The sequence below is a fragment of the Brachyhypopomus gauderio genome, chromosome 17 (genome assembly GCF_052324685.1).
Source record: "Brachyhypopomus gauderio isolate BG-103 chromosome 17, BGAUD_0.2, whole genome shotgun sequence".
NCBI lineage: Eukaryota > Metazoa > Chordata > Actinopteri > Gymnotiformes > Hypopomidae > Brachyhypopomus > Brachyhypopomus gauderio.
Genome location: NC_135227.1, coordinates 164,927 through 176,477, shown reverse-complemented (window position 1 = coordinate 176,477; position 11,551 = coordinate 164,927). Strand labels below are relative to the sequence as shown.

The 11,551-nt window shown below is 48.3% G+C and overlaps 1 protein-coding gene across 1 annotated transcript; it reads left to right on the top strand.

Moving 5' to 3' along the window:
* Nucleotides 1–331: 331 nt before the first annotated feature.
* LOC143480734 (ADP-ribosylation factor-like protein 13B) lies at nt 332–11,300 on the top strand. Its single transcript, XM_076978557.1, has 13 exons — nt 332–661; nt 2,280–2,350; nt 2,735–2,984; nt 3,403–3,508; nt 3,715–3,917; nt 4,000–4,120; nt 4,221–4,320; nt 5,055–5,174; nt 5,603–5,715; nt 5,821–5,969; nt 6,137–10,702; nt 10,838–10,933; nt 11,135–11,300. Exons 1-8 carry the CDS (start codon nt 615–617, stop codon nt 5,147–5,149), a joined length of 993 nt encoding a protein of 330 aa, XP_076834672.1. The 5' UTR covers nt 332–614; the 3' UTR covers nt 5,150–5,174; nt 5,603–5,715; nt 5,821–5,969; nt 6,137–10,702; nt 10,838–10,933; nt 11,135–11,300.
* The last annotated feature ends 251 nt before the right edge of the window (nt 11,301–11,551 follow it).

Sequence of the window (11,551 nt, the reverse complement as noted above, 5' to 3'; positions counted from 1 at the left end):
AAATTAAAATGGTATATATAATTGGAATGGGTTCAAGGGTTTATATCAAAATGTTTGTCCTAAAAAAAATTATAAAATGCATATATGAAAGTATAAAATGTTTTTGTTTATTCCAAAATGAATCCCACTGATCATAACTTGTCACTGAAGAGTGTAGGAAGGTTACAAAAACTGAACCTCGACTCCAAGTATGCAATGTAATCGGTTTCTTTTCACAGAATAAAAGTTACTAAACTACTCTTGTATCGCTTAGCGGCTACCGAGACGTGTGAGGTGTTGGGCCTGACATCCTCACACTGTCCACTAGGGGCGCTACTGCCGATATGGACGGTTGTGCCAGCGGGACAGAACGTATGAAATCACATGCAGCCATAGCAGCCAGAGAACGCTGCGTAAACAGCAACCAAAGCGTCTTGTTTGGATTCTAAAGTTAGCTAGCGCTACCTTTAACAATCGTGGATCGACAAAGTTTAATACATACAGCTTTATTTCTTGATTTTATATCTGTGTTTAAATTGTATTTAGTTGGACTGGTTATTAAGACCAGTGTGTGATCGTGTTTTGGTGACCATTTAGGCTTTCAGGGTGAACGCTGAATTATAAAGTTCAGTGTGATGGCGAGCTGCTGCAGCTGGTTGAAGAGGTGGCGTAAGCCTGCAAAGTAAGTCAGTGTATTTTGATTATACTGTCCATACATCGCTGATGTCTGAATTGTACTTTAACTTTTAATCCGCACGACCACGTAATTGCCGCGTAGATGAGCTTAAATCTGTTTTTCTTAATAGTACTATGTATTTAGACAAAGTATTGTATATACAATGGCATACATGTGTTTGTAAATGTGGTCTGTACATTTCTGTACTGATCTGTACTATATGAGGTGTGTTGTGGGTTCCACCTCATCAACTCCTTCAACTGTTCTTTAAGGTTTATATACGGTTAACCCTCAGTCATTAAGGTGTTTGAGAACAAATTGTGATGTATTGACATTTATTGCAATATCATTTTAAATCTAGATTACCATCACTAAGTTAGACTTGACAGTGTTTTCGAGAGACCATTTTGTTCTGAAGAAAATCTGTCTGATTACTGAGAACTAATACCAAGTTCAGAGAAAATTCTTCTTATGTAGGCGACACTATAGACATGATATGTGATATAGTGAGTGTGTAGGCTACACTATAGACATGATATGTGGTATAGTGAGTGTGTAGGCTACACTATAGACATGATATGTGGTATAGTGAGTGTGTAGGCTACACTATAGACATGATATGTGGTATAGTGAGTGTGTAGGCTACACTATAGACATGATATGTGGTATAGTGAGTGTGTAGGCTACACTATAGACATGATATGTGGTATAGTGAGTGTGTAGGCTACACTATAGACATGATATGTGGTATAGTGAGTGTGTAGGCTACACTATAGACATGATATGTGGTATAGTGAGTGTGTAGGCTACACTATAGACATGATATGTGGTATAGTGAGTGTGTCTTTCTCTTTCAATGTTGGAAACATGGCCTCCACCTTGGAAGCAGTTTAAGTTGGTTTGTGAACACTAACAGAGCACCTCTGTTCTTCATAACATCTCTCTGCTTCAGCCCTGTTTGTTGGAGAAATGACCAAAAACACAGTGTGCACACATACTAAACACAAAGCTCCCTCTGTTGGGGGTACAGATTATTTCTTACCTTTCACTAGCTGTGCAGTGAACTTGGTGAACTTTCTTGGCATGGAAAACTTTGAATTTCATAGTAAAGATCTTTCCAAAACTGGTGCACTCTCACTATTGGCCAATGTTCTACTGTTTCCTGGTGTAAGTTGTTTTATGGTGAGAGTGAATTGGGTAAAATATTAGTTAATATTAGTTAAATATTAAATATTAGTTAATCCCAGTTGCAGCTATACCCTAAGAGGTGGAAGACCCAGAGTCTTTCCCTTGATTGAGTATACAGCTCAAACCACAACCCCAACGTAAAGAGTACTCCAAAATCAGTGATAAAGCTTGCTGCCTACTGCTAATTTAGTGTCACCGAATGCTAAACACTAACACTGCCCTCCAACAACCTGGCCACTAATCCTTCAGGACTAAAGTGCAAATCCCCAGCTAATCCCAGAATAGTGTGACAGTCCTGGGCCAGAACATTTCACGGGGCAGTGCCCACACGCAGCCTGAGTCATTGTCTGTGCGTGCTATCGATGGAAGGAGGTAGGGCACAGGCGGACCACTATCAAGAGCCCCGTGCTAGCGTTGTGTTTGTGTGTGCTCACAGGAAGGTGACGTTGTTGATGGTGGGCCTGGACAATGCTGGCAAGACTGCAGCCGTGCGGGGCATTCAGGGAGGTGAGGCTACACTTGGTGTGTGTGAGTGTGTGTGAGTGTGTGTGTGTGTGTGTGTGTGAGTGTGTGTGAGTGTGTGTGAGTGTGTGAGTGTGTGTGAGTGTGTGTAAGTGTGAGTGTGTGTGGTATGCCATTCATCCATCACCTTAAACTCCTAATGCCAAGGTGCAGATGCCATAGTGTTTTATACCCACCCTTTCATACAGCATATCGTGATTAATATACTGGTTTGTCATTTGTAGCTGCTATTTCTTGCTTTTATTTACTTATTATTCTCTTCTTTTTCAAAGTCTATCTTTTCTTCAAGTTCAGCTCGCTCCAAGGTTAAAGCTACTGCGGGTCGCTAAGCGCACCGTAGTCTCACAGTAACGCATGTCTCTCCCTCAGAGAACCCAGTCAATGTGGCCCCCACGGTGGGCTTCTCCAAGGTGGACCTGAAACAAGGCAAGTTCCAGGTGACCATCTTCGACCTTGGCGGCGGGACGCGCATCCGCGGCATCTGGGAGAACTACTACTCAGAGTCGCATGGCGTGGTGTTCGTGGTGGACTCCAGCGACATCCAGCGGATCCATGAGACCAGAGCCACCCTGGCCGAGGTCCTCCGACACCCTCGCATCGCCGGCAAGCCCGTGCTAGTGTGAGTGGCACGTCTCTCGTTACGTCTCACACGCGTCTCACGCACGTCTCGTTTCCCGCACCTCCTCGCAGCCTTCAGAGCACCCCTGCACTTCAACACCATAGTTCCTACAACGTCACTGTGAGAAGCACAGACCTTAGATCATCCACATGACATCTCCTGTCATAGATGTTTCTCCAACGTGATATTGTGGTAACAGACATCACGAGACACAACATCGCAGACGGCAGACACCATGAGGATGTATTGGTTGTCCAGTGTTGTTTGTGTTTTGTCCGTGTTAGGCACATACACGCACACACACACACACACCTCTTCAGTGCTCTGAAGTGCAGACCTTGAGTCATGTGTTTGTGACAGCTTTCACTTGGTGGCGTACACATACAGCTCACTCTAACCCCCCTCCCCCTCCCCTTAGACTGGCCAATAAGCAGGACCGGGACGGAGCATTGCTTGAAGGCGAAATCATTGAGAGCCTGTCATTGGAGAAGCTGGTCAATGAGCATAAATGTCGCTGTCAGCTTGTGAGTATTTATTCAGTGAGCATCCTCACAGCAGTGAGAAACTTGGCAGCCTACAAGGTTTTCCTGTGGGGTGGGGGGGTTGCTAGCTTACTGCAGACTTTGGCAGCACTCTGCTAGCTAACAGCAAGGCTGCCATTTGATGAGTGAAATCCAGCTGTAGAAAACAAGCCAACGAGACGAGGCTGAACTTGTGCTGACCTCACCAGGAGCCGTGCTCGGCGGTGTTGGGCTACGGCCGGACGGTGGACAAGTCCATCAGGAGAGGCCTGAAATGGCTCCTGAGCAACATCGCCGAGGACTACGAGGCGATCGCCGAGCGCGTGCGGAGGGACACGGCCAAGCAGCGGGCCTGGGAGGAGCAAGACAGGAAGGAGCGAGCGGAACGAGTGCGGCAAATACGGGAGGAGAGGTCAGGAAACCGTGTGTGTGAGAGACAGTACTGTTTTGGTTCTGGTGAAATATATATTTTGAAGGGTTTACTCTTCCTGTAGGGACAGGAAAGAGCGTGAGGAGGCGGAGCAGGAAGAGAGGCGAGTGAAGGAGAAGAAGGAGGAGGAGGAGGGTGCCAACATGCCCAACCCGTTCCAGCCAATTTACAATGTTGTTCATGAGGCAGGTTTCCCTCCCAGCCAATGAGGTGTTTAATGTGCCTCAATGTTCCTCTTAATCAGACCACTGTTCAAACTTCAGTTAATTTAGTAAATTATTTCAGGAGGACAATAAGGAGACGGGAAAGGGAGAGGACGCCCTGCAGGGCGGCGCTCTGAATTGCAGGAGCAAACCGAAGGAGGATGTTGAGAGCACCAAATCAGGTCAGAATGTTTCATATGATCCAAATAAAATGTATTAAGTTGTTTTAAAGTGATTACTCTTTTTGCTGTTGTGGAAGGGTGTCTGTTGGGTGTGGGATTACTTATCTCCTTCATCTTGGTAGTACCAGTATCCTAGGCCCACACTCTAGTCCCCTAGGCCCACACTCTAGTCCCCTACGCCCACGCTCTAGTCCCCTAGGCCCACCCTCTAGTCCCCTAGGCCCACACTCTAGTCCCCTAGGCCCACGCTCTAGTCCCCTAGGCCCATGCTCTAGTCCCCTAGGCCCACACTCTAGTCCCCTAGGCCCACACTCTAGTCCCCTAGGCCCACCCTCTAGTCCCCTACGCCCACGCTCTAGTCCCCTAGGCCCATGCTCTAGTCCCCTAGGCCCACGCTCTAGTCTGTTCTGATCTGCAATACATCCCTCAGCATTTTCCCCTCTTAACACACCTGACTCACCTCAGCGAACACTTGATTCGCTGATTAAATTAATCACTAATGTTAAAACATGTCGCGCACTAAATTATACAGAGCTGCGGGCTTCTACCAGTAGAACTTGATAGCCTTGCTTTAGATAACTAACCTGAATTAACACTTAAAATGACAGCTTTAATAAAAACTACAATTGCTATTTAATTAGGGTCAACAAACAGTCAGCAGAACTGAGACACCCTGGGAAACAGATCGTTGGCTGCCTAATCTAGGCTGCTAAAAGGCTTTATCTCCTCCTCAGGGCCAGCAGACCAAGCCCAAAAGAAGAGCAGGAAACTGCGTCTGAGGTGGAGAAACAACAGGGTTGAACCTCTGAGGGTTGAGGACTCCACCTAGAGCCCCACTCCACCACCTTCACCAGGTGAGAGTTCTAGCCAAACTTACTTAAGCAGCACTGAAACACGTGACACTCACTGGACTTCACTGTTTTTTTGTTTTACACAATGTGTAATTTATTTTTTGTAGCATTTATAATTCCAATTGTGCTTGTAGAAAACAATATGTTACCTTATAACTACGGTGAAACCAACATGGAAGTCTACTCCAAAGAATCCCTAATCTGACCTCAGATTTTCAATAACATGCCTTTTGTGTTTTGGTGGAGTTTTTACAAAAGCGTCATTTTACTTCTGTTTGTAATTGGATGGGCAACTCCCAAAGTTTCTAGACTTCCTAAACTTGAGCCGCTTGGAGATACACGGCACTCTGGCACTCTGGTAACTGTTCAAACCCCCCCCAAAAGCGCGTCCTCCTGCATGAGCCACTAACACCTTTTTTCCCCCCTCCCAGTTTTATGTTGTGACCAGGTCTCCTTGCACTCGCCCCGTCACTAACGACCCCCTCGCCGTCTCTCCCATACGATCAGTGCTGAACCAACAAGCGTACTTACTGTTCTACATCCGGTAAGTTCAACCTAATGTTTAAACCAGCTCCAGATTTTTGAATAGTGGAATATTTAGAAAGGCATTTTATACACTTTTATTCCCCCCCCAATCCATCATGTTTAGGTCAACAGATCTTAAACGGAGACTGTAACTCTGTGACCCATGGTCCCGGTCATTGCTCCCCTCGCCCGGTCACCACGGCCAAGGTGAACGGGCCTCAGTTCACCTCCACCTCCTTCATCGGTTCACAGCTTCCTCCTCACATGGGGAAGGTATCACCACACCACTGCACCATGCCAGGAAATCTGACTGGGAACTGGTTGTTATTGTTCACTAGTATAATTGAGAGGGCTGTGTTTTGTTTGTTTACACTGTTAAACTCTTACTTTCTGTTCCTGATATTCAGATTTCCCATAACTGACCGCTGTTCACTTTGCAGAATAACTCTCCCGTGAAGGCTCAAAGCCTGGCAGCAGCAACAGCAGCAGCGTCCCGAAGACGGGCCCTGGATCGGGCCGGGGAAAGACAGCGCGGCCGAGCCAGAGCCAGCCCAGCCCCTGCAGTTCTTCGGCAGTTGAAGTGGACATCGGTGGAGAACCCATGCCACGACAGCCTAAGAAGAAAAGGCCAAGACACTAACATCATTATTATTATTATTATTATATTACACTTACTATAATATTTACTATTACTTCTACATTTCTATAATCATTAACTTCATATTTTACAATTAGATATTCTGTATTTGTCACGGTACGCCGGCCCCCTAACGGTCGCCTCCGTCCACAGTGGCAGTTGTCGTTGTTGTTGTGGTGTTTGTCCCTGAGGTGGGCGGAGCCCGCGATCCGTCTCACCTGAGGGTGAGCTAATGTATGTTTTGTGTTCTGTGTTTCAGCTGCTGGACTGCAGGGGGTGTGTCCCTGGCCTTGTCCCTGCCTTCCTGCCCCTTCATGTTTTGTGTGCTGCCGCTGTGTGCCACACACCTAGTGGAGGGGAGTGTGGCTTGGTGGGGGGGGGTCTGTCACCGTACGGCGGCCCCCTACCGGTCGCATCCGTCCACAGCGGCAGTTGTCGTTGTTGTGGTGTTTGTCCCTCAGGTGGGCGGAGCCCGCGATCCGTCTCACCTGAGGGTCGTTTGTTCGTGGTCATGTCTCGTGGTAAGTGTTTCTCTGTGTGATGTTTGTGTGAAGAGTTCCGCCGTGCTTATGTGTTGTGTGTGTGGCACGGCGAGGACCAGGGCTGTCTTCCCTGGGAAAACTCTTCATATTGTGTGGGTGTTTAAAGTGTGTACGTATGAACGGGACGTGTGGATCAGTGTGCGTGCTCGTTATGTTAAATGTTAAATGTTTTGTGTGTGACGCTGATACCGCTCGTCACTGTTGCTTCGCTCCCCGTGTTGTCTTGTGTTTCATGTGGGGAGCGACTGCGAACATGAGCGGCGCGTCACTATTTTGTATGTACGTAGAGCGCGCATTTGTGGGTCCCGTCTGTTCGTTATTTGTACCGTTTTTTTGTGTCTAGTCTTTGCGTGTGTGTTTTGTCCTAGCGTGTTTGTGGTTATGTTAAATGTAATTCCACGCATGCTCCTCCCCTTAAATGTGTGTTGGGGGGGACCGGCTGTGGTCCCGTGCCACGGAGTGTGGCACGGAGGGTGTAGCTCCCGAGGGAGGCCCTGACCAGGAACGTGGGGGGTTCTCCTGAATTGGAGGAGACCCCTCCCCCATGGTAGGGGGATCAGGGTAAGTGCGCATGTGTGTTTTGTGTTGGTGTGTGTATGGGTGTGTGTGTATGTGTGTGTTTTTTATGTGCAGGTCTTCTCCCTGGCGGCGGATCGTGGTTTTCCTGGACCTTGTTGGGGTTTCTACCTGGCAGGAGCCCCTTTATGTTGTAGGGTGACCGGAGCCTGGTCTTAAAGAGCCCCTCCCTATAGGGCTGGGGCCCCCGGCTGTTTGGTGACCATGGGGCTCTGGTCTGAAGAGCTCCTGCTGAAGATGCAGATCCTCCCTCCTGCCCGGGGTGACCAGGAGGCCCTTGGGGCTGTACCCCAGCCCGCGATGGGGGTGCTTTGGGCCTCGGTCTCTGGCGCTCCATGGTTGGGTGGAGGAGTCCACCTCGTGATGGGAGGCCCCGGCTGGGGCTGACTCCCCAGGAGGCTGGGGTGACCCCTAGCAGAAGGCAGGGGTCAGCTCCGGGAGGAGGTAGGTCCAGGAGGGGACGTAGCCACACCCCAGGGAGGTAACCTGCACATACGTACACCACGGACGAATAAGGAGCCGTAGCTCCTCGTCCTCACACCTGTGGGGCTAAGCGGCCAAATGCCGGTTAGGGCGTGAGGGCCCTGTGACCGACTGGGGCGTGGTTTTGTGTTGTTGACGGCCCAGTCGGTCCAGGGTCCCGCCCAGGTAGGTGAGCTAATGTATGTTTTGTGTTCTGTGTTTCAGCTGCTGGACTGCAGGGGGTGTGTCCCTGCCTTGTCCCTGCCTTCCTGCCCCTTCATGTTTTGTGTGCTGCCGCTGTGTGCCACACACCTAGTGGAGGGGAGTGTGGCTTGGTGGGGGTGGGGGGCCTGTCTCCGTACGGGGGCCCCCTACCGGTCGCATCCGTCCACAGCGGCAGTTGTCGTTGTTGTTGTTGTGGTGTTCGTCCCTCAGGTGGGCGGAGCCCGCGATCCGTCTCACCTGAGGGTCGTTTGTTCGTGGTCATGTCTCGTGGTAAGTGTTTCTCTGTGTGATGTTTGTGTGAAGAGTTCCGCCGTGCTTATGTGTTGTGTGTGTGGCACGGCGAGGACCAGGGCTGTCTTCCCTGGGAAAATTCTTCATGTTGTGTGGGTGTTTAAAGTGTGTACGTATGAACGGGACGTGTGGATCAGTGTGCGTGCTCGTTATGTTAAATGTTAAATGGTTTGTGTGTGACGCTGATACCGCTCGTCACTGTCGCCTCGCTCCCCGTGTTGTCTTGTGTTTCATGTGGGGAGCGACTGCGAACATGAGCGGCGCGTCACTATTTTGTATGTACGTAGAGCGCGCATTTGTGGGTCCCATCTGTTCGTTATTTGTATTTGTTCGTTATTTTTTTGTGTCTAGTCTTTGCGTGTGTGTTTTGTCCTAGCGTGTTTGTGATTTGTTATGTTAAATGTAATTTCACGCATGCTCCTCCCCTTAAATGTGTGTTGGGGGGGACCGGCTGTGGTCCATGGCACGGGACCACAGCCTGTCCCCCCCAACACACAGGGCGTAGCTCCCGAGGGAGGCCCTGACCAGGAACGTGGGGGGTTCTCCTGAATTGGAGGAGACCCCTCCCCCATGGTAGGGGGATCAGGGTAAGTGTGCGTGTGTGTTTTGTGTTGGTGTGTGTATGGGTGTGTGTGTGTATGTGTGTGCAGTGGCGGACTTAGCAATTTGGGGGCTCAAGGTGAATTTAGCTAGGGGGCCAATCAACATTAATATGCGAGAAATAAGTTAGCTAGTCAGGGGGGCCCTACAGTGGGCTGCAGTGGGAGGGGCCCAAGGCAATTGCCTACCAATGCCTCTATGCAAAGACCGCCTCTGTGTGTGTGTATGTGTGTGTGTGTGTGCGCGTTTGTGCACAGGGTGTGTGTGAGGCGTCTAGTGCAGTAGTGTAAAAGTTCTTGTAGTTAGTGCATGTCTCTTTCTGCTCGCAACTTTCTCCTTTCAGCTACTGCCGCTGGCTAGCCCCCTCACCGGGGGTAAAACGAGGAGCTGAGTGCGTAAGTCTCCTCTGCCAGTACACAGCCTGTCCACGCCAAGACTCCTGCAGTGCCTCCTCGCGGCCACACACGTAAACTGGGTCCTCGTGGTCCCAGGCTAAACTGCAGGGGATCTCGGAGCAGCAGTGGGCCCCAGAGATGCGGTGTGTAGGCCCACCACAGGGTGGACACGTCCTAGCACCCATCAACCACTGCCCCAACTATGGGCAAATAGCCCCACTGCCTTGTGGGTAGCCTTTTTTCAGGCAAGGGCTAAGGGAGCACACCCTGACAGAAAAGTAAGGCGCTGGTGGCGCGCAATAGGCGGACCTGAACAGAAACAGGACCCGGCAGCCTCCTGCAGATAGCGCACCCCCTACAGCACTTAAAAATCTCCTGGCGCAGGTATCCACCTCTGACCAATGGTGATATTACCGATCCACATCTGGTTGAAGTCTGACAGCGATGGGGTGTCTGGCGACGGGGGCAGGTTTGAATTGGCTGGGAGCTCCTAGTCAGAGCCCTACATGTCAGCGTCATAGGGTATTGGTCGCTCACAGCTGGGGCTGAGTGGCAGCTGTTCTCGGCAGACCCCTGTGTGACTGAGCAGCCCTATTTAGGGACCGCACTGCTCACCTCAGTTTTGAGGAGGGACCTTGAAAAGGTGGTCTAAAAAACGCCCGCGTAACTTGTACCTGGACAGGCTACCTCACCTGCCGGGTTATTCCATATCTGCGGTCGAAAAAGGAAAAATCGACGAAATATTGTAGAAGTGTTTTTCTTTGAATTTCCTCATAGCTACAATTGATAACAAAAAAGAGAAAATAAATAAAACAAGGAGAGGGTCAAGGGGGAAAGGTGGAAAGATCAACTACAAGAAGAGAGATCCAGTCTGTTAGGAGAATAAAGGTAAGAGTAAAAATGAAATAACTGTTCCAGGGAAAGCACCTGATTGTCTGGACAACAAGGAGGTAAACCTCACACAAAGATAAACATACACATACAAAATTTCTTCACTCTGGTATGTGGATGCTGGCCTCTAACCCAGCAAAAGACATTCATCCCATGTTGATAACACATTTGCTAATTTGCTGTCATCTACCTGTTCAATAGCTATTAATATCAACAACATTCAAACTTACAGTTCAGCTGAAAAACATTCACCTGTTATTACCATGTAATATTTAATTAGAGTTTATTGATAAATTCTTTTTTTTGCAGAAGCATCTTTGAAGAGTTCTGAGGTTGTGGCTTTTGAGGACATCGAACAGGCAAATATAAGCACTATGCAACCACCCAGTGAGTCAAGCACATATACATCACATCCCATAATACTGGGATGATACTGGTATTATGTTTTACCATAATATTCGCTCCAGGGGGATAAAAGGTCCAGGAGTGTAGAGTCTTTTTCTTCTTTGAATTTCCTCATAGCTACAACTGAGAAAAGAAAAACAAGGAGAGGGTCAAGGGGGAAAGGTCGGAAAATCAACTACAGGAAGAGAGATCCAGCCTGTGAGGAGAATAAAGGTAAGAGTAAGAATGAAATAACTGCTCCTGGATAATCACCTGATTGTCTGGGTGATAGTGAGGCAAACCTCACACAAAGATAAACACATACACACAAACTCTCTGCTGAATGAGTTGAACAGGTGATAAAGAGATTAATTTGAATTTGGTGTGTGTGTATAACTTTGACTCAGTCCCTATCATGACTCCACTCTATGGTAGGTGCAGGACGGCCACTTGCCCAACACTAGAGCTCCTCCTCCAGCTCTGCTACTGCTGTGATCTCCTGCACAACTGACACACCGCAGATTCCTGGACAAACTACACACGCACATAAACACAAAAATACACACATGGTGCAAATAAACTACAGCATTATGAAAATGAATTCACTTGTGACAATTCTTCTTAATAACATGAGATTCAGTGTCAGTGACTGTTTGAAGTCCAGTATTCTGCGATATATTGTTAACTAAACACAAAAAATATATTGATTACTTAAATAGCAATATTAAATGAGACCTAACTGTTCACTGTTCACTTTAGGTGATTAAACTATAAACAGGTGTGCTTGACAAGTGGTGTTTGTGGTTTCATTCATGAATGAATGAAATGAAAATTTAAATTGGTCCATTCCAC

What these genes read in the sequence shown, in the direction of transcription:
- LOC143480734 (XM_076978557.1), top strand. Translation starts at nt 615, where the DNA reads ATGGCGAGCTGCTGCAGCTGGTTGAAGAGGTGGCGTAAGCCTGCAAA. An exon ending in CGTGCGGGGCATTCAGGGAG is followed by an intron (nt 2,351 to 2,734) that starts GTGAGGCTACAC and finishes TCTCTCCCTCAG; the next exon opens with AGAACCCAGTCAATGTGGCC. An exon ending in CGGCAAATACGGGAGGAGAG is followed by an intron (nt 3,918 to 3,999) that starts GTCAGGAAACCG and finishes CTCTTCCTGTAG; the next exon opens with GGACAGGAAAGAGCGTGAGG.